We start from the raw sequence: 27,649 nt of genomic DNA on the forward strand, positions 1-27,649 counted from the left end.
GTTCTTTCTAACAGAAGGAGACTAATAAGAATGCATGTATGTCCTAGAACAGGTTTTTTAAAACACGTTGCAACATTACAGACAGTAAAAGCTATCTGCAAATGCTGGACTTTTTTATTATTATTATTATTCATGACAGTACTCCACTGTTGTTCTTTTCTTCCTAGAATGCCAGGAATAGCTCTAGGATTTATTTCAGAAAGTTCTGCTTGTTGTCTTTAAGTTGCCATGGTGTAAGGACAAGTATGTGTGTTTCTCTCACAGAATTTCAGTGATTACTTTAGCTGACTACTCACTCAAAAGGTTATAATATTTTAACCCATGTTCTTAAGTGACAATGGCCTGTAAAATGTTGCACTTTCCTGCACAAGTAAGGTTATCTCTGGCCCTAAAACATGCAAGGGCAGAATGTGACCCTTGGTGATCCAAAACCTTTTTCTATGTTGCCAGGCAGCTGACGTTTCATCCAGCATTTCATTTGGGATCACTAATCAGTTTAATATACTCCTCCAATAGTCTGAGATACATTAGACCTAGATTATTATACTGCTATGTTGAACACCACCGCTGTAAAATTGATGTATAATGTTAATGTGCAAGACCACTAAGTTGTTTCAAGTATTTCTGGCACTTTACAATACATAAAAATGTTGAACTACCACTATCAGGTAGGATTTTGGAACGCTATTTTAATCTTTTACTTTATTTTACTGTATTTTAATCATTTACTCTATTTTAGTCTTTGCCTCAAAGAAAAAATGTCACCATTTGCTTTTGAGAAATGAAGTATAGAATTGATAGAAGTAAACTGTCAAGTACCCCTAGGGATACTTAAAAGGGTCGCAGGAGGAACTCTATGTGCACGCACACAGCCACAGTGCAGCACACAGGCGGCCAAGAGCGCAGCCCGGCCACATGGAGAGTAGCCAGGTCCAGCTAGTAAGTTTGTTGTGGCAGGAGGGAGTGGGGCTGGGGATGGGACAAGGGCTGCCCAGCCAGGGTGGGACGTGGGACTGATCCGTGGGGGGGTGGCTCCCATCACTGCGCACATCCCAAGAGGGAAGGGGTGGGGGCATGTGCCCCTGGATCTGTGCCTGCAGCTCACCCCACCCGGTGTGCAGAGCCGGGGGCAGACATGCCCCCTGTGCCCTCCTGGGCTGCATACAGCAGCAGGAGCCCCCACAATGCCACCCAAATGAGATGCTTGTGGCTCTGTGCGAAACTCCACCCTGGCTGGGCAGCACCTGCCCCAGCCCCTCCCTCACCATGGAGCGCTACAGGGGCAGGGCTATGGCGGGAGGGGACTGCAACCACTCCAGAATTCGCTGTAGCCTCCCACCCCCCCTCCTAGCACCACTGCCGCCCACCCTGAGTGCAGCCTGGCCCAGCCCCCACCAGGAAGAGCCCAGCACTGCAGCTCACAGCAGCAGCCCGCCCACCCCCTGCATGCAGATCTGGGGGTACACACGCTCCCCATGCCCTCCTGGGATGTGCATTGCAGCGGGAGCTGTCCTGCACCCCACCCCGGCTGGGCAGCACCTGCCCCTGCCCCACTCCCTCCCCCACCGCGAGGCCTCTATCTGTTTCTCCCCCCTGCCTTAAAAGCAAGAAAAAAATAGAATGGGGTACATGAGCTGAAACTTTGAGACAGAAGGAGTACACTTGTTTAAAAAGCTGAAAACCCTTGGTGTAGGTCATAGGATCTAAGCTATCCAAATGTGTCAACAAAACTGGATAGTCTAAACGCCTGCTCCTGCTCCATATGCCTGTTTTCTTCATGAGCAGGCCCCTACTCTGGTTCCCTTTGTGCAGCCCTTTGGAACGGGCTAGAGTTCTGATGCATCTGAGGTATGCTGATATATACCTCTATGAAGGTAAAAATCTGCACCATCTCTATAGCTATGGTGCAGCTACATAATCTATTATTGCAGCTGCAGAGCTGAAGTGGCTGCCCAAGTTGTAACCTCACAGGGAAGAGGAAATCTAGAAGGGCAGGCAGCTGACCAACAAATCCACATAGCACCCTCATGACTGACCCTCATTCACCTTGCCACGAAAGCCCTGTAGCTCTGAGGCTGTGTTACATCTTACCCATATTCCCTGCATTTCTTGTTGTGCTCATAATACTCCTCACAAGCTTTTAGCCAGACTGTAAAACCTGATCCTTGATGCTACGAAGTTCTACACTGCTATTATCATAGCAGAGGAAATCTCTGATGAATCCTTCCAGTAGCTTTTTTAACCTAAATTACCCACATCCACACATGCCTCCTTCTTAAAAACAAAGAGCTGCAATGATAGTGAGCTTGGTTACTTGTTGAGGGATATCTGTAATCACTTTGCACATACTCCATAATTCTCCTGTCACTTCCCAAAATGAGTCTGGAGCAAAGGTTCATCTAAGCGAAGTTTTTTTTCAATGCCATTCTTTGAACACTTTGTAACTTTACTTTTTGGATTTGATTTTGAGCATCTGATAGATTTTGATATTTTTTCAAAATCAAATTCCACAAGACAAATCCAACGTGTCATCAAGTAAAAAAGAAATTGATTGGGAGATAGGTTGCAATTGTGTATTGCAACAGGAATATTCACTACCATAGATATAGAAGGACTTGTTTTGCCAAATTTGGTTCTAAATTTAATCTTTCAGAATAAGGTTTAAAATTCCTTATGCTAACATTGCATTCAGATGAGCTCTCTTTATTCTCAGTCAAGAAAAGAACAGCGCTAGAGCTGGAAAGGTAGAAAAATGGACGTGCTGTTTTTAATTTTGCACTAGAGAGGTTTTAATGCACATTGTTGGAAATTATACATAACCGCTTGGTCCCTGTGGGGACAACAGCCTCTCTCCCCCTTGGTCAGTCTTACATGTTGATAATAACAGTGCTGGAAAATTACAGAGTAGGTACAGCAGAGACCCTGCCACAGAACTAAAGGTAGCAATCACTGTAGTTCACATTTAGCTCTCCTGTCAAAATCCACAGAAAGGAACAAAATTGTCAAAATCCCAGGTGTTCCCTCTTAAGACTGATGGCACGGAGTCAAGGGATGAGGGTGGCCCCCAAAAGCATAAGTCCTGGGCCTACCTAAGCATACTCCATTTTGCACCAGGAACATTGGGAAATACATGTGGAGGGACAGAAAATCCCACATGATCATTTGGCTACTCCTTCAACATCTCCAGTTTGCTCCCTGCACAGCGTGGGGCGAGGCTGAAGGAGATTGTTTCATGAAACAGAGTAATGATAAATATGAAATTATCATAAAGTAAAAGTCCAATTAAAACTCCATTACCTTCTCAGCAGCCAATAACAACTGGTTGCCTCTTAAGATGGGTCACTTTTAAGTTTCAAATGTCAGTGACAAGCACAAACTCATAACTTTAACATACGATAACCAATCCTCTTTTGTCCTGGCTTATATACCAGGTGAGCAGCAATGCTCTGACATTCATTTGGGTTGATATCCAATGCTCAATGATAAGCATATCACAAGCCCTGTGGCAAGTCCCAGGATTCGAGCCATCTAAACCTCTTAGGGGGTTCATTCAAGAATGATGCTGTCTTGTTGACAACAGCAGATGATGAGAAATCTGGACTTTTCTGTGCAAATTTAGTCACAACAACAGCAAAGATCTGAATCTCATTAACATATCCAGTGCTAGGTCCATACTAGCCACGAAATCCTTTTGTTATGGATCATTCTGGGTCCCCAGGCTTGGCATTCAACTCCAGACCTGTTCAATATAAACTCGGGCCACCCTTAGTAAACTCGGCCCAAAACATGATTTTTGCATGACACTTTCAGATCAGTAACCATTATAATGACAAAAAACTGCTTTTGCTCAGATAGTTCGTAAAATTGGTACAAACTATGCCAGCAAAAGCCCCCGTAACATTATGCTAAGTCTACACTAGGAAGGTTTGCAGGTTCATTATACTGGCACACCTTTTTTCTGCAGGTTAGACTGAATACGGCCAATGCCAAGCATTTAGAAAAAAACAGCACTTAGGCTCCTCCCAAATCATGACACATTTAAAATAACATGGGAAAGGATGTTATTTGTCTTTTGAGTTCCTGTTTTCAAGCTTCTCCTTGCCACAAGGGCTGTTCCTTTTAAAAATCGAAGAGGAGATCATCACTAGGGCCTGGTTTAAATTGCAGGCCTAGCTCACTAGTACCATGGCCTGATTGTGGCAGAAGCTGCCATTTTTGTGCCCAGATTGTGCCCGCTGGTAGGCTGAGGGGGCAAGTTTAATTGCACCAGCAGAGGCCTTGCTTGCTGGCACTGGGTAGGGGTGGGTTGTTTGCTCTTTGGTGGGGTCCTGTCTCCCCCCTGCCACCCCAGCTTCCCCACCTGGAGAAGTAAACAGCCTCTCCTCTACCCAGTGCCAGGACTGTCTGCCAAAGCAGTCCCGAGGTGGCCCCAACTCTCTGCACCCCAGTTTTCCTGCCTGGAGGAGCTAACAGCTCCTCCCTTACCTGTCCCCAAGCTCTTTCCTCCCCCTGTCCCTTTTGCAACTCCTTCCCTCCTCCCCTGGGATGTCAGGCCTTTGCTGCTGGTTGGGGAATGCTTTCCCCCATCTGCTGCAGCCAGCTTTTTGCAATGAAACTCTATGATATGGCTGCTTGCTGGAGAACTCCCCAGCAAGCAGCCATATCATGGCATTTTGTTGCAAGTCACATTTTTCTTTAAAATCACTTAATTTCATGATTTTTATGAAAAATGATTAATCATGATTTAAACCAGGTGCTAAGTATCACATAATTACCTGACTCCAGTAGCCAGAGCTATAAAAAAAATGCCAACAGCTGAAAACACACATTAAGAAATCAGCAAGAGAAAGCAGCACTAGAACAAACAAAATGAGTCCATCAAAATGATTTTTAAGATTTTTGTGGCTGAGATTTTCCTCCCACCAGCTCTATTTTCTTTGAATTGCCCTAACTCAGGCCTTTCTTTATTCATATTCAGTTCCAAAAGCTTCCCATGGCCAGACAGCTGCCTACTTCCTTCTCACTCAGGGTAGCTCCCATCTTTGCTCCCACCCCTAAAGCAATCTAACTTGCTGTTAGGGAGGGGGCTCAACTGACCAGCAGGACCAATTCCAGAATCCAGCCACTGAAGGTCTTGATGAAAAGACATCCACGGCCCTTTTAGAGTCCATGACTTTTTTAGACTTACACTATTATAGCCTATAGCCACTCCTGTGTAGGGACACATGTTGCCCTTACCCAGTGCCTCCCCAACAAACACTCTCTATGCTGGCGCACAGACAAGGACTTGCTCAGAACAGCAGTCTTCTGGCTTGAGGAAAGAAGTTTGATGACTGAAAGGGTGAATCAAGGTGAATCCAGTTCAAGACTAAAGGATAATTGGAAAGCAGAACAGTCCTCTCTAAATGGCATTATTAAAATGAAAACATAGAAAGAAACTAAAACCAAAAAATTATTCCACGGAAAAAATCTGGTGTATTTGTTTGGGACAGCTCATGCCAAGCCTTCCGGGAACGGGTGATGTGGGTTCTCCTGACTCACTGAGACAGATGACTAATTAACCCATCTAGAAGGGATGTACGGGAGGAGTATTTAGAACAGTGTGATGACACTCATGCAATTATTTATTTTGGTTTGTTTTTTTTAAATTTTGTCCTTCCCAAGTGCTCAAAATGTATGCCACGGAGAGGTCTGCACAACTATCAAGACTAGAATATAGACCTTATGTAATAATTAAAAGTGTAGTTTACAGCATTGCCAACTCTCATGATTTTTGGTGTTGTTTTTAAATTCAACGCTTTGGAAATGTGTAAAACTTAGCTCTTTCTTTTACTGATATATATAAATATAAATGTCGATAAAAGAAAGAGCTAAGCTTTTCACATTCTTGAAGCGCAGACTTTAAGAACAACACCCAAAATCATGAGAGTTGGCAACACTGAGTTTAATATCAGCATTAATTGTGTTGTATTAATCACTCACTGAGGAAAACATACTCGCTTTCATGACCACTCTTATTTACTTCCTCCTCCTTTTTCAATTTCTTTCTTTTTTCTTTCTTGGTTTCTCATTTTTGTCTCCTTTGCAGTGGCTCCCAGCTCCACTCTCTCATCCAGTGGGCTGCAGTACTGACAGTCCCTTTCCCATTTCATTGCTAAAATGATCAGCAATTGAAGAGTTAGTGTTGATAGCTGAATCATCATCATACGGCTACAGTATTAACACTCCAATGATATTAATAGAAGAGGTGGTCCAAAAGTGGAATCAGTTCAAAGTCGTTTCCATTTCATAGGGATAACAGCTTGTTTTTGTTGTGTAGTGGCTTTTCATGAACTTGTCATACCTTCATTCTTTATAAAATGGTTATCAATAGTTTTGTTTAGTTAAAAGCCACTTTTCACTTAATAAAAATGACAACAGGCCTTTTGAGAAAAGAACAAAACAAAGCATTCAACAACATCAACAGGGTTTTTTTTATCATTGGAAACATTAAATATATACAGCAAGGCAGTGCTGCAAATCAGTCTCCATTAGTTTCACCTCTGCCATTTTTATAAGTAGGAATACTTAAGCCATTCTTTTTAAATCTAAGCTGAGACTCCACAAATCTGAGTATGTCAGGAGGGACAGACTACAGCAAGCAAATCACATCCTGATTGTTGCTTGAGTATATGACACTCCTAGTGTAGGTGGTAGGGTAGGCAGAACTGTGGGAAGAAATTTAAGAGCAGCCAAGGCTGGGAAGAAGACCTCAGCTGTTCTTGGTTGTCTTAACATTGATTTATTTATCATTCAAATGAGAAAGTGGGTGAGATTAAACTGTAGCGTGTATACTACTGTCTAGAGCAGGTTGGGAAAAACACCTTTTCAATCAGCTAAATCATTCTGTTACAGTTCAGATAAAGAATATAAATGTTGACAGTCCAGCTTCTTCCCCAGCACATGAGTCACCATCATGTGGTATATAATTTCCATCACCGAGTGTTGGCCTATTAGAAATGAGGAAACAGGGGAGAGGCTGCACAAAGAAGCAGGCATTTAGAGGTCCTCCAGAAATGAGAGGAGCCCAAAACTCTCTGAAATGACAACTTGTGAAACCTACTGTAATTTGTGACAAGAAATCAAACAGATGCCGTTCCTCTGGGTGGAAGGACAGATGCAGGTGTCCCTGATGACTATGGGAGCAGAAAGTGCTTTATGGCTTTTGACCTGGAAGGGGGTGTGAAGTTTTGGCTTTTGGTTCTTTAGGTCCAGTTATAAAGCCTGATGAATTAGGCTGTTACCTAATTCATAATAAGCTTACTGAAAGCTAATGCTTCTCTGAGCCAGTTAGTCTCTAAGGTACTCCCCTGTCCTTCTGCTAGCTCTTCAATAGAATCTGAATTGGTTAATTTCAGTGTTCAGAAACAGAGGTGATGGGAAATGGCTTTTTACTCAATATTGTATCACTTTTCATGGTGAGGAGTCCTTGTCTTCTAACTTCCCTGGACTGCTTTGTAGAAAGGGAGGTTTCTGCTTCTGTGACCTTTAGATCTAATACAAGTTCTGCATAAAGTTTCAGATAGTCTGTGTTGTATAGTAGTTGCTACTTGTGGGCTTGTATTCACACAAGCTGTGGGACTTGTCCAGAAGGGTCTCAAACAAGGGCCTAATGTTAAAAGGGTTTTATTATGGTGCAGTGACTCTTTTCTTTCTTCCCTTCAACTTTGACCCAGTGCTGTGACTTCAGAAATTCAGGGGGACTGACTCTTCCCTTGCTTGCATCTATGCAAGTCAAAAGTAATTACTGTATTCAAAGTGGTTATCTCAGTATAAAGCAAGTGTGAGAGAAGCAATTCTTTAGCACTTTTTCATGGTAACTTTTTACAAGTTAGGTTTTAAGTACTACTTCAAGTGTTACAGAGCAGAACATAAATTGTTTTCTCTACTGTATTCTGTATAATCTTAGAAGCTCTTGATGAAGCATATTAAAAAAAAATCGTCTCTCCTGGTTATGATATGCTCTTGGAATGTGCTGCTCTGCAGGTTTCTCAAACTATGCAGACCTATGCTTTGCCAAATTAAACTTAATTATAAAGTACTAGTTGGGACTTGACAAACTCCCTCAGTTCTCAGATTTTTACCACTAGCGTATATCAGAAGCATATCAAATCCTTTGAGAGAGAGTAAAGGAATTGCGATTTATTTGTCCTTTTGTATAAGGAAGTAGCTAAGCTAGCCATGTATCAAAGCAGAAAGGAAGCTCTGGCTGGGGGGAACACAGGTGAGTGGGGCTGTCTTTCTGTCGCTCATCTGTGCACATATCCAGCAGAGAGTTTCCCTGGGTGGTATCCACTGGTTCCTTAGACTCATTTAAGGGATGGGAGGGCTGCTCGGTGTTCCCCTTTGGACACTTGTTATTAGCCTTCCCCGTGTTCCCTTCCTGTCCCTGTTTCACTTCAGTTGTCCCAAGAACTCAATTCTTGTGACCCTACTGGCCTCCCTAATTAAAGGAGGCTTATAGTTCTCTAGACATAGCTCCATGTTTCTCTGGGGATAACAGTTAGGCCTGTATAAAGCAGTACTATGTTTCAGGGATTTTGTGGAAGTTTGTATGGTCTCTTTACAAAAATCTGCTACCTAACTCAAGGGAAAGTTAGGATGACTTGGCAGTCCCTAAAGAAAGTTGCTTTCTCTAATACTGCTAATTCAGAGAAGGAGTCTAAGTGTCGGGCCTGGTACCCGAGCTAGCTATGTGGTATTGGTGCTCTTCTGTAAATTTTGCTGCTGAGCCAGAATTAAAAGGTCACTGATGTGCATTAGATACTTTCCCAATCATTTTTTATAGGTCTGCAGTTGCTGCAGAAAAGTTACTGAACCCCAGTAAAAGAGGATGTGGCTAATATCCTTGAGAGTAGGTAACAATACCCCTCAAGGGACAGTTCAGGCTCTGGAAAAGTTTGAGAGTGCTCCCACTCACCCATCCTTGTGAATGGTAGAAATATGTCTACAGCATTTCTATGAAGATGTTGTGTCATGAAATGGATTGCATTAGAACAAGTGGCTTGTATTGGCAAAAGATGGCCTGAGGAAGGATAATTCTGGATTCCTCTTTGCCTCCGCTCACCTCTCACTTCAAAGTTTACAAGCAGAAAACTATCCTACTCCATCAGTACAGAAACAAAATTCTCTAGAAGTATAGGTAACGTCTAGCAAAACACCAACACACGTAGCTGAGTAGTACCACTTCCTTATGCTTCTTGTTGTTATATTTGAGGTTGCAGAGCAGGATAGATCCCTATACTACATCCTAGTATAGAAGCAAGGGAATCCATCTGGATCATCTTGTTCTCCAACAGTCCTCAGCTATATAATAGCTACTAAGGGACTGAACCACTTATGAGTGCTGCCAAGAAGCACAAAGATGGCTTCAAGTCCCCTTTGTCTCTGTACATCTTTTACTAAGCATCACTTAACTGAACTTGAGGAGCGGGGGGTGAACCATCAGAACAGTAAACAGTGCAAACGCTGTCATTGCTACTGAGAGAGAAGATATGAAACAGTTTGGATCAGCCAGATTTCTGGCAAGATCAGTAAGTTTACAGTTGCAAGGTTTCTATGTCTACTTAATGTGTTTTGTTGTTTTCTTTTCAAGGTAACGTTGAGCTCTGCTATAGCTTTAGGAATGTACGACTATAGCACACAGAGCAATGGCCCTATTTTTATGCAATGTTATCCCAGGCTAATGCAGTTGGGATATTTTCTGATGCTTAATTTGAACAAATGGCTGCTGATAGAGTGAAATTGTTTGTGTTCCCATGTTATTTGTATGCCTAGTGTATTAGAAAATCAAAACTATAGAACTGTATTTATTTTTTGTTGGAATAAGTTGTCTGTTCAACATCTAGCTCTGCCCACTACTCACAGTTTCCATGCCATTTCAAATCGTAAACTGCTCATCACATTTAACCACTTGCTTTATGAGAAAGAGCTGCTGTTAGCCACAAGATTGGAGCATTACACAGTTCTACTGAAACCAAAAGGAAAAACTCTCCATGCCGTGGGTTTTGAAATTCACGGTCAACATAATTCCTTTTTTCAGTTTCTTTCGCTGGAGCGTGATGGCAAGATTCTTCCATGTGCTAGGGAAGGTAGGCATCAGGATATTTTTCACTAGTGACGACACTTAACATAGTAATCAAAATAGTTTCAAAATGTGTTAAATCTACTCTGCACCATGTACACTTTACAAGTAGAATTACCAGCCCAAAGCCAAAGTTGTAACCACAGTAATGTTAAACAATTTTTTTTCTACTAAAAAATGATGCCAGGAGTTTCAGAAAGTGGTTTTAAGCCTTTCAAGAGAGCACAGTATTTAATCCATTCAACCCCCAGTCACATTCTAGTTTTCCATAGCAAACTTCTAACTTGGATTAAAAACCATTTCATTCTTTCCATAGAGGTTTTAATTTTTTTAGGGCACAATACCTTTCCACATTTATTGGAATTTCACTAATTAATTCTTTAGAAGGTTTATTCATCTCGGAAAAAATTCAGCCGTGGGTGCAACTCCTGGTTCTTCTGTCATATTAAGTTTACATCATTATAATTCAATTAACTGGTGAAATTACTCCTGAATCACATGAGCCTAAGTAACTGGAGAATCAAGCCCTTTAACTGCTGTAGTCATGTTTATGCCAAAGTCAAATGTAATCCTTAAACTAGACTACCAGTTTTAGGCTTTCATTTTGTGCTTACTGAACTGAACTGGAAACTTGTTAGTGTTGCACAGACTTCAGTTGATATTATTACACATTCTTGCATGTTTTTACATTAGTATAGTGTGTTTTAAATGTTCTTTTATATTTGCACACAATACCTTGTAACAAAGTAAGTGCAACTGAGCTAGTTGTAGGCCAAAGTGGCAAACAGTTTACATATGTCAGTGGCCCATATGTAGCGAGTAGAGGTTGGAATCTGCTTTAACAAGAGAGTGTGCATTTGACAGACAACCAAAATAAGCAGTTCAGAGTTGCATCTTTAATTTCCAGCATAACAGGCAAGAGGTGTGCCTCCTCAGATTTAGTATTTTCATTTCAGGGATAACCTGCCTAACAAACATGCAGCATTACAACTCTCAGTATTCCAGCTGGCTTCTTCTGCAGCACAGCGGTCTATTAGCTCCGTGCAAAGATGCTGTTTTAGGACTAAAAGATTCTTAGGGAAGGGTAACACTTACTGAATCATGCTACCTTTCATAGATTCATAGATGCTAGGGTTGGAAGGGACCTCAACAGATCATCAAGTCTAGCCCCCTTCCAAGGCAGGAAAGAGCGCTGGGGTCAGATGACCCCATCCAGATGCCTATCCAGCCTTCTCTTAAAGACCCTCAAGGTAGGGGAGAGCACCACCTCCCTTGGGAGCCCATTCCAAAATTTTGCCACCCTTACCATGAAGGTTTTTCCTGATATCTAGCCTAAATCTGCTCTCCATCAGTTTGTGACCATTGTTCCTTGTTACCCCAAGAGGCGCCCTGATGAACAGAGCATCTCCGATCCCTTGCTGCATCCCCCTAATGAATTTGTAGGTGGCCACAAGATCACCTCTCAGCCTTCTCTTGCAGAGGCTGAAGAGGTCCAGGTCTCTCAGTCTCTCCTCATAGGGCTTCTTCTGTAAGCCCCTAACCATTCCAGTGGCCCTCCTCTGGACCCTCTAAAGTCAACATCCTTCTTGAAGTACGGCGCCCAAAACTGGACGCAGTACTGAAACTGCAGTCTGGCCAATGCCACATAGAGGGGGAGTATCACCCCCTTGGTTCTCTTTGTCACACATCTGTTGATGCACGATAAAGTGCGGTTAGCTTTGCTGATGATTTCATCACACTGATGACTCATGTTCATCTTGGAGTCCACTATGACTCCAAGATCCCTTTCTGCTTCTGTGCTACTGAGAGGGTCACTTCCCAGCCAGTAGATGTGCTGGATATTTTTGCACCCTAGGTGCAGCAGTCTGCATTTGTCCTTGTTGTACTGCATCCTATTGTGTACTGCCCACTTTTCTAACCTGTCCAGGTCTGCCTGCAATTGTTCCCTACCCTCGAGAGCATGCACTTCACCCTACAATTTAGTATCATCCACAAACTTGGACAGAGTACACTTCAAACCCACATCCAAGTCACTGATGAAGATATTGAAAAGTACAGGTCCAAGGACCGAACTCTGCAGGACCCCATTACCCACATCCTTCCAGGTTGATACCAACCCATCCACCACCACTCTGGGTGTGACCGCTAAGCCAGTTTGCCACCCACTGGACTGTGTAAATATCTATGTCACAGCCTCTTAATTTATTTATGAGAATGGGATGAGATACCGTATCTAAGGCCTTGCTAAAATCCAAGAAAATGACAGTCACCTCTACTCCTGTGTTTAAGCATTTTGTGACCCTGTTTTGAGGTTCCCCATCCCAGTAATGACCCATTCCAGCTCTTTGCACTGGACAGGCTGTGCAACTATTTCCTCTGCACCCAAAGAAAAATAAGGCTGTTGTCTCTTTGCAGTGCCAGTTCATGACTTTGCTGTTTCTTACAAAATAGAATAATTGTATTGTGATGGGTAAAAAAAAAGATACCAGAATGATAAATGAGAATGTTATACGGTAGCCTGACTGCAGGTACCTATTAAATATTCGTGGAGCATTCTGTTTCAGGGAGCACCATGGTCACAAATAAACTTGACATGCTTCCTTAGTCCACATTCATCTTGGAGGGTCAACAGACCTGGAGAAAACATTTAGATTTGCCCACTTCAAATGGGCTGTGGTTCTCCTTTGAACTCCAGTTCTCTTTAGTATGGAGGAAAACAGACTGCTGTGACATCCTCTCAGCTGTTCCTTAAGAGCAGAGGTGAAGAGCTGAATTCCTCTTTGCATTATGATCTGGCTTATGTATTTAATACTATACTCTTAAGAGCATAGCAGTGATTCTGCTGATGCCAGGGGGAGGTAAAACATGGCTCTGGTGGTAATAAATTGGCTTTTAGTTAGATTTTTTTTTTCAGTTCTTTGCCCTATTCAAAAGCACTTAGTAAAAAAATATATGCTACATTTAGGACAACTACAATGTGGATTTTATATTCAGTCTTCAAATATACAAGTTTTTAAATATTAGATATCTTTTTGTAATACTCTAACCACAGATTTAGATCAAATACCAACTTTTTCTTCAAGATGATAATGCCTGCCTAAATTATCTAAGTCTAGTACATAACTAAACTAAAAAAAAAAAGATAGTTTTTGACAATAAGTTTTGATTTCTGGTGCATTTCTCCTGAAACAACCATAAGACTTGGTTAAGGCACTGTTAGGTCCAGGCCCAATGCATTTACTAACCATAGTGAAGAGTCCCAGTGGAAAAGTACATCTAAAAGTAAGCTTCTGAAATTGGATATTTTCTCACTGCCCAGCAGTTTGTTTATGTTACTGGAAAATGATCACGGGAATATAAATAGTTCCAGACCCAGCTGGGCAAGGCAATGTGTTATGGGAGTTTAAATCCGTTGTTAGGTGAAGCTGGTTAGGTCTCATGTCAGTCTAAAGGATGAAGACTTGTGCCATCTGTGACAACACTGACTGGCTTAGTTAACTTTATCTTTTACAGTCACAGTGGGATCCGCAAGGGTCATGTCCCGTCATCTTTAAAAAAAGCTTTCCCATCACATGAACAAACATGCTGCAGTGCTTAGGCTTAGGAAGCAGTAATGTAGATGAGTGGCCAGTCTTGTTCACTAGATCATGACCGACATTTCAAGGACTGTGTTCAGTGATTTTCTTTTTCTTGATAATTTGAATTCACTAAATACTTTTTGGTTAACTACCAGTATTAACCAATTATTTCCCCCCGTGAAATAAAGCTTGGAAAGTCCTAACTGCTTTCTTTGCAAAATGAATCTGATATAAGCACTTTAGGAAATATATCTTTTTGTTCCCCACAGCAAATGGTCTTCTCTCATGATGGTTATCTTTGATAGAAGCAGTAGTTACTTTCTTTCTGCAGTGACACTCAGGGAGGTGGGGGGGAGGGATAGGAATTAGTCTTAGTTTCCTGCCTTGACCGCTAATTTGGTGTGTAATCGTGGACAAGATGCTTGACTTTTCCAAGCCATGGTTTCTCCTTCTCTAAGATGCTAGTAAGTGGCACTATCCTCTGTAAATCGCTGGATATCGCTGCATGAATGGTGCTATCTGAGCACTGAGCATAAATATTATGAAAATGTGAACTTTTTGACAATGGCAAAGGTTCTGCAAGTGAAAGTGGCATCAGTCAGCTTCCACATCGTTTTGAATAAAGATACCACAATTGGCGCAGGATGTTCTGGACACCAGGATGAAGTGGGGGGAATATCCCAAATACATCATGGCCATTTTAGAGCCAAGCATGCTTTTGATCACTATTTGTGCTTGGACTAGATGCTAAACTGAAGTCATGGGCTGATTTGAGATGCATCTGTTCCGAGACACCTCTTTTGCTGGCCTGTCTTCAATATGAATAGAACTAGGGCATTTTTCAGGAGGCAGAATATTTAGTAGTTTTCATTTATAACAACATGCATCCTTTTGACCCTAGGTCAAAGAGGCCCACTGACATTCTCGTACAACTTAGACTTTGTGGTCCAGTTTTCAGCACTAAATGAATTTCCTGTCATTGTTAGCAAATTTGAGATTCTCCTGTTGGAAGGAAGTTGTCAACTCCTTTGTGGATAAAGAAAAGTGGATTCAGGATAAAATCCAGGAAGAAGCTATCCCTGTGACCCTGCATGGGACTGAAAGGGGAGGCCTTCAAGGTAGCAGTTAAAGGAGTACTCTACCCTGGCAACTCTGCTGTGCTAATATAGACTTCAAAGAGGTCAAGCAAGAAGAAACAGCTGCCAGTTCATGTCAGAGGCAGCTGCTAAGAGCTAGCTCTGCTCTTATGAAGGAGGAAGAAATGGGAGAAATGTTTCATCTTCCTAGCAGCCTTGTTCCCTTCCTCCCGTCTACCTTTCTTGAGAGCTACCACAACATTGTACCAGCTGTTTTCTGCTTCTCTGTTGTCCTTCCATTGGATGGGTCTCTGGGCTGAAGGAGTGGGCAGGGAACCATATAAATTCAAAAGTAGTGGTTTTGAAGAAAGAGGCTGGAGTTCAGGAAAAAGACTCCTTGTTCTACATCCATGGGTGACTTCAAGGGAATGAGTTTTTCCCATTTCTGTGTGTGACTTCAAAACACACAGGTCATCTTTCTCTTTCTGCCTGAGAATAAGAGATTTTCTTCAGCTGCCCATAGGTTTTTGCCCCAGTACTGTTCCTTATACTGTAGTCTGAGGAAGGAAAAACACAGGCAGCAACTTGGAACAGGCTGGAGCCCTGCTGGTCACCTCTGACCTCCTACTCGCTAGGCTTATGAAATGTTCAGACCTGGTTTAAACTAAGAGATGTAGGATTTAAGATCCTTCATTTTCTAACATCCTGTGTGTCATGCATGGTGATACCCATGCTAACTGCCATTATCTAGTTATAGTCATGTTTCTAAAGACATAGGTGGGTGTGGGGGGAATCCTCATGAAATCATAATATGCAATTCATATGGGACAGGGCAGAAATAATAGTGAAGTGCACTAATCACAGTCTCTCACAACTAAAATTATGTGCCTAGTCAAGTGAAAAACTGCCTATACCAGTATGTGGGGTAGTTTTGCAGGAGCCACAGAATCCTTAAAACAATTACTGGACATCGTTAATGTACTCACTTATTATGTGACAAAATAGAAGGACCAAGGAAGCTGTGGGTGCTCTGTTAACAAGGTAGGGGGAACTCCTAGCTGAAGATACAAAGAGGGTGGAGCTACTCAACGTCTATATTGCCTCAGTCTTCACAAAAAATAAGCTTCCAGACATCTTACAAGGATTATATGGATAAGGAAGGGGACAAGCTGAGGGAGAAGATAACAAAAAAGATGGTCAGAGAGCTTTTGTTGGGTCTGAATGCATTCAGGTCAGCAGGGCCAGATAAGCTTCATCCCAGGGCCCTGAAGGAACTGGCAGAGGAGATCTTGGAGCCCTTGGAGCCCATTAAATCATGGGAGATGGGCCAGGTACCAGAGGGCAGGAAAAGAGCCAATGTAGTGCCCCTCTTTTAAAAAGGCAAGAAGGACCCGAGAAACTACAGACCAGTTAGTCTTCCTTAGAACATGCTGCAGTAACCTCAATACCTGGGGAGTTACTGGAGAACATCCTAAAGAAGGCTATTTGCAAGCATCTGAAGGAGGAAAAGCTGATTGCAAGCAGCCATGAATTTATGAAAAACAAATCATGTCAAAAAAACCTGATCTCCTCCTTTTACAAAGCAACTACTTGGGTTGATGAAGGGACTGCTGTGGATACAGTGTATATGGACTTCAACAAGACTTTTGACAAGGTTCCACATGACCTTCTCATAAACAAATTGGAGAAAAGTGGCATGGATAAAACTACTACTAGGTAGATCAATAACTGGCTCAATAGCCCTAAGCAAAGGGTAACTATTAAAGGGTCCATGTCAGAATGGCAGGAAGTTTCGAATAGTCTCACAGGTGTCTGTCCTGGGCCCAGTGCTGTTCGGTGTGTTTATGCTGGTATTTGGATACTGGCATCTGCTGCAACTTGACCAAGTGTGTAGACAATGTGAAGCTGGAAAAGATTTTCAATACATTGGAGGATGCACACACAATTCATAAGGATCTCAACAGACTGGAAATTTTGGCTAGAGCTAACAGGATGAAGTTCAATACGGACAAATGCAAAGTGCTCCACCTCAGGAGGAATAATCAAAAACATAAATACAAAATGGGGAACATCTAGCTAGATGGCATCTCTATATGGCAAAGGACTTGGGGGGTCTTGGCAGACCACAGACTTGATATGAGTCTGCAATATGATGCAGTCACAAAAAAGGCAATGTGGTTATAGGTGCAAGATAAGGAAGGGGATAGTGCCTCTCTACTCAGTACTGGTTAGGCCTCATCTGGAGTACTGTGTGCAGTTCTGGGCTCCACGTTTTATAAAGGACATGGAGAAGTTAGAGAGGATCCAGAGGTGGGCAACAAGGATTTTCAAGGGTTTGGAAAACAAGTCAAATGAGGAGAGGCTGAAGGAGATAGTCATGATCAGTAGGGCTGTGTGAAGCAGCAACTTTCTGTTTCACCTTATGTTTCAATGGTTCAAGGGAACAGTGTTTCATCTCAAATTTAATTTTGAGTTGAACAGAAGTTTCAGATGGGTGTTTTGACACTGTTTTGAGTTTTGCTGGGGATGGGAAGTCAGCTCAGATGGGGTGCTTCCCGGTGCCCCGCGCTAGAGCACACCAGGGGCGGGAGGCAGCCCAGCTGGGCTGCTTTTCAGAGCCCTGCACTAGATTGTGCTGGGGCTGAGAGGCAGCCCAGCTGTGCTGTTTCCCGGGGCCCCAAGCTAGATCACGCCAGGGCCAGGAGGCAGCCCAACTGGGCTCCTTCCCGGTGCCTCACGCTAGGTTGTGCCAGGGCCGGGAGGCAGACCAGTGGGGCTGCTTCCCCATCCCCCACCCTAGATTGCACCGGGACCAGGAGGCAGCCCCACTGGGCTGCCTCCCGCCCCAGCTTAATCTAGCGTGGGGATGGGAAGTCAGCCCAGCAAGACTGACTTCCCATCCCCAGCCTATGTTTGAAACGTTTCGACTCTCAAAACATTTCGACCAGCCTTGTTTTGTTTCAAGGCTATTTCAACGGCCTTTGTTTCGTTCTGATTTTGCTGTTTCGACCTCAAATTGGTCAAAACAGTGTTGGAATGAAACAGCTGGTGAAATTTTGCAAAGCCCTAATGTTCAGCTTGTGGAAAAGACACTTAAGAGGGGAGCATGATAGCAGGCTTCAAATATTTGAAGGGCTGCCATAAAGAAGAGGGAAAGCACCTTTTCTGTCTTGCTGCAGAGAGGAGGACATGGGCCAATGGCTTGAAGTTACAGAAACGTAAGTTTAGATTGGATATCTGGAAATTCTTCTTCACTGTGAGAATAGTGTGGTAGTAGAATAGACTGCTTTGGGAAGTAGTGGATTCTCCATCACTGGAGGTGTTCAAGATGTTGACAGCCACTGGTTGGGGATGATCTAGGTGTAGCTAGCTGTAGGCTTACCATATTTCCAGGATCAAAAAAGAGGTCACCTATGTGGGGACGAGCGGAAGAAAGGGGGAGGGGAAATATGATTGTGGGGGCATGATATGCCTGTTCCTTGCCTCTGCCCCTCACTCCTAGGCCCCTGCCCCCAGCCTTGCTGGTGCCCCTCACTCCTGACCTGCAGCCCCCTTGCCCCCACTGCTTAGCTGATGCCCCTTACTCTCAACCCATAGCCCCCTGCATCCCACCAGCCCTGCTGTCCACTCACTCCCGCATGCACTCGCACTCACACACACGCTCTCTCTCTCTCTCTCACTATTACCTGAATACAGCTTGCCAGGGCTTGGGCGCAGAGCATGTGACCCCCGACAGCCAATCACCTCGCTGGCTACTCGCAGTCCCAAGCATCCAAGCTGCTCGTGCCCAGGAAAAGCCAGAGGCAGAGCAAAAATCTGGACGTTTGCTCGCATTTTAAGAAATCCGCACAGACGGAGGACAAGGGGTCAAAAAAGAGGATGTGTCCAGGAAAACTCAGACATATGGTAACCCTGGCTATGACTATTTTCTACCATGGGTATTACCCATGCTTCTGGCTTTGCTGGTTGTTCCCCCACCTTCTCCTCCCCACACCCCCCTCCACTTCCTAAATGGAGGGACTTAGATATGTCATATAAGTACTTTAGATGCTGACATGGAATATATATATATTTTTTTTTAATCATATAGCCTACTTTCTTTTGCAACTTAATCAGTGATCTCAATTCAATACACATTCCCAGCCACACAGAAATCAAAACCACCAGAAGAAATATCATGATTAGATGGTTCCTTAAACCCTGACACTCATTTTGAAAATGCAGTAATCAAGCTGGGAAAAAAAACCTGAAGGCATCACGATATCCAATGGAAAAAGCTTCACATTTCTGAAGACAGTGCAAAAGTACACATTTAAATACACAAACAGATACACATCAGTTAAATGTTTTTCTAAAAAGGGAATTTCTGGTGAAAATCTTTTTTTATTTTTTATTTTTTTATAGAGACTTTCTAACCAGCTCAGCTCTTGCATACAAATTATTGATCTTGCAGATCTAAAATACTTGATCTTTAATAGCTGATGTTTAATCTAGTTAATGACAGCGACAACATAAATGATTTATGTTAGCCATCACTGAAGGAGATCTAAAGGAGACTAATACTTTTATACGCAATACAGTAGCTTATAGTAATGAACTTGCAATGAAATAGCCTCATTACAAGATACCATGCTGGTATCACCACAGTACAATGTTATAACAATATTTGTTGTAACAGTATACATCACTTTCCAAATACAGTATGACCATATAATAGGTCTTTTCTTGTTGTGGTCAAAGTCTTCCTTCAGTTCTCATGAAGCTGATGGCAACAGAACTAGACATGTTTAAAGATAATCTTAGGTTTCTTCTTTTTAAGGAAATTTATTCCTATAGCAAGAGGATGGTACACAGAAACTTAAGATTCCCCCTGATCCCTGTTTTTACCCTGACTCAGCCCTTTGGGATCTCAGCCCTTTGGGATCCCAGACCTGCCTATCTTGCTAATACTTTTCTAAACTGAGTCCAACCTTGTGTACGCTGGTACAACCATGGCAGAAAAGTACTGGCTGCCAGATATTTGGAGGAGGGGCAGCAAATTATAATTTCACAGGCTTCACTCTTAAAGTTCAGGTCTGGTTGTGGTTGCTAAGCAACAGTGCAATTTTACAGTTTTTATAGTGGATCCAGGTGCTTGTGTTGCTAAGCAACATGCATTCCCATCCATTTGTGCCATTGTAAATCATTGCAGGAGTAACCCCCTAATACCTATTGTAAGAATTGTGCTTTTCCCCCATGATATGGCTCTTCTATTTGTTGTCTTGGAATATGCAACAGGAAATTAGAGATGAAATTCTACCATAGGGAGGCATTTCTCCTTTGTAGACTTTTAAGATGCTGTTTAAGATACAGAGAGAAAGTAATCAGAGCCATGCATTAGTTACTTTCAGATTATGTCATGCTGAAATCCCATCTCTTCTGAACACACCCCTTCTGCCGTATCCCATCTGTGACTGTAGCAGATGCATAACTCTTATCTACGGTATTTCAGCCTATGTGATACCATTTGGAGCATTGTGACTGCTGAGGAACGGTTGCCCCATATGATCTAACCTTCCCATGATGGTACTTAGATTGTAAAATAAAGTAAATGTGAAATTGTAAAATAAAGTAAATGCATAACTAAACTTTTCTCCTAAAGACATTAGATTTTACATGTTCTACATCTTTAAAAAGCTGCACTATCTCTGTAGCCTGTAGAACGCTATATCTACCAAGAGCCTATTATTCTAGGATCAACCCTAAGTCACCTTTTACAAATATGAAAACAAACCAACTGGGATGTAGCTTCTGGGTCTCAGAGGCAGTTTTCCCACAAACCTATGTTTTTACACTTGGTCAATTTAAGAGAGCTTTTGGAGGAAGTCCAAAGTCTACACAAGTTAGATCTTTCCCTCATTTCATACTAAAGACATTTGTGTTCTGTCAGGTACTTCTCCCTTTTTTAATAATGCAGACTGGCTCTGTGTACATGAATGAGTGGCACTGCCTAGTAGCAGTTGGCAGAGAGGGAGGTTATACTAGCTATATACATAACAGAATTGTCTGATGTTCACACGGAAGTCCTCTTTCATGAGCTTAAAGCTCAAGGTCTCTACAGGAGCCTAAGAAAAACACCTGTGTCTAAATGCTAGCTATGTAATATGTATTATTATTATTAATGTTTAGCTTTTCTGAAGCTCTTGTGGAGACCTTGAGTTTTGAGCTCATGAAAGAGGACTTGCATGTGAACATTAGACAATTCTGTTATCTACCAGGCAGAACATTGTTACAATGGCCCATTTAATTAAAAACATGGAAATCACTTAAAGTGAGGACCAAGATTTTGACTTACTAAAAGAAACATATAAATGCTAAACCATGATGTGGTACCCCAGTGAAAGATGACTTTAGATCACTATTTGGTGTTTATAGACATGCTCCAGGAGTGGGGGGAGCACTTTAGAGTGGCTCCGGCAGGCACCCCAATGAAAGAGCGCCGAGCGTGGTTAGCCACTCTAATGAAAGTGCTCGGAGCATCATGGGTATCGGCATCCCCGCACTGAACAATGGCAGCAGGGGCACTTTAACTAAAGCTTGTTAGACAAGCCCCCACCACCATTTTTTCAGCATGGGGGTGCTGATATGAGATGCTGGAATCTGCTGGAGTGCAGACTTGATTAACTGAGTCTGCTCCAACGCGCTGTAATTACAGCGTGCTGGAGCACCCTCACTGCACATGTATAGGCGCCCATTGTGTTCTTCCATTAGTAGGCTACTCAAGTAACCCAAAACAGCTTTTGGCTTCTCTAAATTTATCATAGCCCATTCCAGGCTCCCTCTGACCTGTGGAACAGGAACCTCGTAGTAGTATGTGCTACAAACACCACCCTTGGCATGTCCCATCTGGCAAAGGGCACTGGGGAGTGAAAGGTCATTTATGCCCCCACCAAAGAAAATTCTCTGATTGATATCAGCACACTAATGTGGCATTTGGGGCTAGTGAGGGAAACAATATCTCCCAAAGTATAGAAGGATCCAACTGTACCCAGGTATGTAATGATACCAGTTTAAGGTGCTGTAATATAGCTGCAACATGTTTATCTAGTGATACTAGTGTGGTAAAATGGTTGGAACTTTAACCATGTTTCATTCAAGGCTAGCATTACAGTGGTCTAGCCGACTTGTGTTTGGAGAGGAGTGCATAGACCTGCTGGTTACATCATAACAGCTGATGAGCTCTGAGTAGCAAAGCCTCACTCCCCTTTTAAAGCAGCTGAACATTATGAGTCTCCACAGCTTCAGTGCATCTGTAACAAAACTGAGTGACATAGAAGCCATATACCTCAGTTAGACTTTATCCTGCAAATCTTTAGGTCAGATTACTCACATGCATAAAATTATGTAGTTGCATGTTTGCAAAACCAAGGTTTTACCCAGATTGATTGGTTGTTACCATTGGAAAACAGCATAGTCTTGATGCTTGTTCAAATGCAATGCATTTGCACAAAAGTTAGTAGTGCTCTGGCTTGCACTACTTCAGGGTGCAGTAAAAGCCAGCACACTGTTGTTTTGTTGTGTGGCATCATCAGACTGTGTGTGTAGAAGCCTGTTAATCACCTGACATTGTAACTAGAGAGAAACTCTGGCTTTGTGAAGACTCCTTTATGCATACACTGGCTAGAACAGAAAACAGGCATTAATAACAGCAATTATCTCACACCATAAACCAGTATTTCTTGCACCATTGCATTTCAAAGAGCTTTTGTCAGAAGCCTCCACCTTTCAAGATGATTAACTGGAAAATTACTTTGATGACCAGCCTGCACGTAGTTTCATAGTTGTTAAGGGCAAACATCTATGCTTGGCAACAAACACTTCCGGGCCTTTTTGACATTAGAAATTGAAAAACAAACTTAAAGTATAAACAAACAAGAAGTGAAAACTATTTTTTAAATTAAAAAAGCCCAGTAAAACCTCATCCTATATATGCATCACTTGTGTATCTTAGTGATACTTTTCCACCTTGAGTAAAGCTTTAATGTAAGAAACATTGCTAATGTTATAGATGGAGAAATACAAGAGGTTTCTGTAATGGTAGTTTTGTGCAAAACAGTAGTGTTTACTTAGGAAATAAAAATCTATAGTGGTCTCTCACTTGAACCATACAGGGGGACCCTGCAAGACCGTGTATCTTGTTTTCTTCAATGCCTGGAGTGGAGGCAGAGTTGTTTGTTTAACTGGTTATGTTTGAATTAAGGTGGGTCCCTGAAACAAAGCCAAAATTTCATGTGTGTCTGAGAAGAGGAGGAGGAGGAAAAAGAGGTGGAGATTAGTGAGGTGCAGCTGAAAAGGATGGTCTAAACTGGCAACTACTCCAGAGCAACCAGATCTGGTCCTGGAATGTAAGTTCAAAATAAATTATTCTCTTTATTTTAGGAAAGTGATTTTATTGTGCAGGGGAAAAGGTGTCTGGAGTCTGACCTTGCCAGAGGGACCCTTTGAAAAGTAAAATTTTAAAATTATGTTAGTAGTGGCGGACATTTTTTTTAACAGTTCTGATATTTAGGGAAGAAACACTTTGTCATTATTATTATTATTTAATTAACTAAAGGTATTTTTAGCAAGCTTTTACCATTAATATGACATCAAATTAATAGAAAAATGGTTATAAAGGACACACATTTGAAGAACTGAGTTCTGATTTCCAGTGAAGAAATATTTAACTGGATGTGGATTCTGCTGATTCTGCTGATTCTACGGAGCCATGTAAATTAAAACCATTGGGATTATATTTTAATCTATAGATTTTTATTAATTGTTCTTCACTCTACACTTCACTTGCTACTAAAGAAGTTGTAGAGCTTTGATTTTACTTCCCATTTACTTCCCATTTAATTATAATAATTGGGCAAATGATGATGGGAGAGTCGGAAAGTCCAGAAGCTTTATATTGCAAGGAAAAGAAAGGAAAGGGCACTGGCAAAAGTGGGGGGAAAACTGGAGTGGTGACTTATGACATTTTTGCTGCATTTTGTGTACCTTAGTGGTTGTAAATTTTAGCAAGATCCTGTAAATTATGCTATATATTCCTGTTGTAAAAGTATATGACAACTTTTGTTTCCATGAACCATCGCTACTTGTAAAGGTCAACAATACTGAAGTGATGCAGAGAGACTTGCAAGAGTCAAATGGATTTTAAACATTAATACAACAGAGCTCAATCGATACTAGGGAGAGAGGGAGGCCAGAGCTCTGTTCTTGATGAGTATTTGCAATGTCTTGGGACTGAATGAAGTGATGGATTCACTTAAGATCAATAGGATAAATTCTCCCCTTCAGCTGGTGGTGTTGAGGCACGTGGCCATCAGAGGACAGACTTAAGAGCTTTGAACTTGCTGGCTTTTGTCATACAGCTTCTGTGAGAACAAAAACTGTTTGGTCAGCAGTAGGGAAATGCCAGCATAACCTTCCTTTGGGAAATCTGCTGATTGTTAAAGGCAGCATGATGCGTGGGGAGATCTGTGTCTCTATGTTTTATGATCGTGAGGATGTTGATCTTATACAAAAGTAAATTTACCTGCCATTTTGGAATGACTCACAGAAATGTTTCAGAGAATCCTCTTGCAACATTCTCAGCTGATTGATTTAAAAAGACAGGAAGACACTTGACAGGGGTCTAGTTCCAAGTTTCTTAAGTGGGGGGGGGGAATCCACGAGGCCTAATTTACATGTAACATCTGCTGAAAGTGAGGAGCAATTCCATTAAGACAGGTGTGGATAATTATTTCAGGAGGAGGGCCGCTTACTGAGTTTTAGCAAGCCATCGAGGGCTGCATGACAGGCAGCCAGGGGCAGATAAATATTAATTTTCTAAATTTTTTAGGGGCCCCACAGGCTGGATAAAATGGCCTGGCAGGCCACGGGCTGCATTTTGCCCACCCCTGCATTAAGATCTGTGGAGTTATATTGTACAAGGAATTTTGGTCCATCCAAGCTATAATTTCCCATTGGGCTGCTAGTGTGATCCAGTTTCTTCGCCAATGGTACAGAAGGTGTGGCTAACATCACCTGCCTTTGATTCTCAGCCTACTGGCCAGGTACACAGTTACAGCTGGCTCCACCTGGGACATCCTTGGACATGAGTCCAGAGCAGGGCTTGAAGTCATGCCTCTGGAGTCGCAGTGAGATACCTTACCTGCTCTCCCACTACACTACTTGTGCTGGCTTATGAAACAAGCAAACTCAAGCAGTTCAGACATTGTAAATGTAGAATCAATACGAATTCACAAATGGGCCTGTTGAGTGCAAGTGGATTTTTTGTCTTGGCTAAGAAAGCAGAAGAGGCCTCCAGTGCTTAAGGGTGAAAAACTCAAACACTCTTATTAAAATTAACAGAACATATATTTTCATTTAGTATTAAGTGGATATGTGTAATGATACAAATCCTGCTCATGTCAGACTTCTGCTTAATCCAAGAATTTTAAAAAGGATTTTAAAATCATTAAAACTTAAAAGCTTCAGAGCAGCTGACCATCAAAGCTAACTAGTAAAGAAAATCCCTCTTAGATGTTGTAAGTACAGTGCCTGCTGTAACTGAGAAACACAGTGGAAAAACTATATTTAAAGGGCAGTCTGCTAGCGTTAGCTAAAACACTGTTGGGAAGGAGGTTGTGGCAGTAGTCTAATGATGGGTGGGCAAGCAAGGCATGAGCCTGGGGGCTGCCTAAGGGGTGGGTGCTGGAATGGAGCTGGTGGGGCACATCACTCTCCCATCTTCCATTTACCCTCCTCCCCGCTCAGCCCCAGCAGCCTGCACCTTCCCTGTTCCAGCTCTGGCAGCAGGAAGGACAAAGTAGCAGTGGCAGATCCCACCACCTTTTTTTGCTGCTGAGAATTGTTGCTTAAATGGCTGCTCAACACATATTGGCAGCAAAATATGGAAGTGACATCAGCCACTGTTTCTGCCACTGCTCAGGCTGTAGTACTGGCCAGTTATACCTCTGGATCAGAAAGACTCATCTTAGAAACCTTAGACAGCTATTTTTTTCATAATGCATCAGAGAGACCAACATTATCAGTTCTAAGTTTAAAAGAAGGTGATAAGGGGGCTAAGGATACAGTGTAAGGTTTCAGGTCACTGGGGCCAAGTACAGACAGTCAAAAAGCCTGAGGCTGAATCAATTCAGTCTTTGAAGGTTTCTAAACTGCAGAGATTAAACTGAGAAAAAACTGGACACACGATATTTACTTTTGCTTCAGAAAATACAGCCACATGCCTACAGTGGCTCAGGCCAGAAGCTGGGGGGTGCTAGAACATGGCTCTGTGGCATGTAGCCAGCATGGGCTGTGTGTTCGCTTCCACTTCCTACTGCCCCTGAGGTCTTTAGGATTTGCAGTCCAGAATCACATCAGCAGGACTCTACAGGATTGCTTATCACTTCCTCTTCTTGCTTACAGGTGCCTCTGGGATTTGTAGTCCACAGTCGCAGCCAGCAGTAAGTGTCAGTAAGTTTAGCAGGGCAGGGCAGCTCTGCACTCAAAGGAAGAGTGGTTTAACTGGGGGAAGATGGGTTTAACCCCCTGTCCCTGGCCCCAGATCCCAGCCAAGGTTTGCCTGTGGGGGACAGTCCCTGGCTTCACCCCCAAAACCTTCTCTGCTGGAGCAGACAGCGCACCCCAGCCCAAGGCTGGAAAGCATGCTGGGATATGGGGGACCTGTGATTTAACTTGAACCAGGAAGGGGTCTGGGACCAGTTTCATAAACTGATTTGACCCAAATCAGTTACGTCTGCTACTACATTCAACCAGGTTTATCTTAAACCAGTTTCAGCCATTTTGAAACTGGTTTATGTGCACTGAACTTCTGTCCTGTTACAGGTTTAAACCAGTTTCTGATGACTTAAACCAGTTAATGTGTAACTTCTGTCCCTAGCCAGAAGATTTACAGTGTTTCATTTCTTTCAGTTGCCTTTCTTAGCCTCGTTGTTGTTTGACACTGGAACTTTTGCATCACAATGGGGAATGAAAACAGCAGTGCAGAAAATCAGGTGGGTATGACAAAATTTTCCCTCCCTTCTACTGATTGCAAATCTTTTCACAAGACTGCTTGCTTGTTTTTGTGCTTTCTGCTTTCAGTTATACCCATGCAATTCCCACTCATTAAATTCCTTACCCCTCAATGGAACCAAGGGCAGAATTTTTACAGTAAAATGTTACACATCATTTTCCTCCTCTTCAAAGATTCCCCTGTACTGTGTGTGTGTGTGTGTGTGTGTGTGTGTGTGTGTGTGTGTGTGGAGACAGGCATTTATACCTGACTTTGCCCAAAGGTTGTTAATTTTTGAATGGTGAACCTAAATTTTTTGAAACATTTATAAAAAGGTTCATCTTTTGAAGATTGAATTTATCATTCAACACCAAGACAGAATTGGCAGCCTTTCTCTTTGCTAAGTTTTTGACCCTTTGCTAGTTATGTTGACTCTAACTCTGTCAGTGCTTAACGCTTCTTATGGTTTGGTCCATTGATTTAAATTTGAATAAGAGTCCTGTGTCAGCAACTGAATATCATTATAGCCCATTAATTCTCTGGTCTTTGGGTGGCATTTCTTCCTTGGGTGGCATAGAGTTGATTATGTTGAGTCTATGCCACCTACATAGTAGTTTGAAACTGGAATTGCCCAATGACAGGTTTAAACTTTCTATCTGCAGTTTGTTACTGGAGTAATACTAAATGAGCAGGAACATGCTAAGATTTGGCCCCCAAAATTTTAAATATTATAACTAAAAAAAATGTACACATTTTCCTCATGATTCTGGTACCAATATAGATAAATTCATAGTTTCATAGTAGCTAGGGTCAGGAGGGATCTGAACAGATCATCTAGCCTGAC

General features: G+C 42.3%; 1 protein-coding gene across 28 annotated transcripts in view; it reads left to right on the plus strand.

The window, feature by feature from the left end:
• The window catches only part of TACC2 (transforming acidic coiled-coil containing protein 2), a 231,758-nt gene that overhangs the window by 353 nt on the left and 203,756 nt on the right, over positions 1 to 27,649 (plus strand). For 22 of the 28 annotated variants that reach the window (XR_003094403.1, XR_003094406.1, XR_003094404.1 and 19 more), the window contains exons 2-4: positions 23,017 to 23,161; positions 26,217 to 26,254; positions 26,724 to 26,806. Coding sequence is in view for 23 of the 28 variants with exons in the window: in XM_025205913.1 (XP_025061698.1) it covers positions 26,774 to 26,806 (33 nt within the window). In the remaining 5 variants the exon portion in view is untranslated. Of the gene's footprint in view, positions 1 to 23,016; positions 23,162 to 26,216; positions 26,265 to 26,723; positions 26,807 to 27,649 lie in introns of all 28 variants that reach the window. The other 6 variants (XM_025205901.1, XM_025205908.1, XM_025205900.1 and 3 more) reach the window with 3 other exon arrangements.

The sequence above is a fragment of the Alligator sinensis genome, unplaced genomic scaffold (genome assembly GCF_000455745.1).
Source record: "Alligator sinensis unplaced genomic scaffold, ASM45574v1 scaffold28_1, whole genome shotgun sequence".
Taxonomy (NCBI): domain Eukaryota; kingdom Metazoa; phylum Chordata; order Crocodylia; family Alligatoridae; genus Alligator; species Alligator sinensis.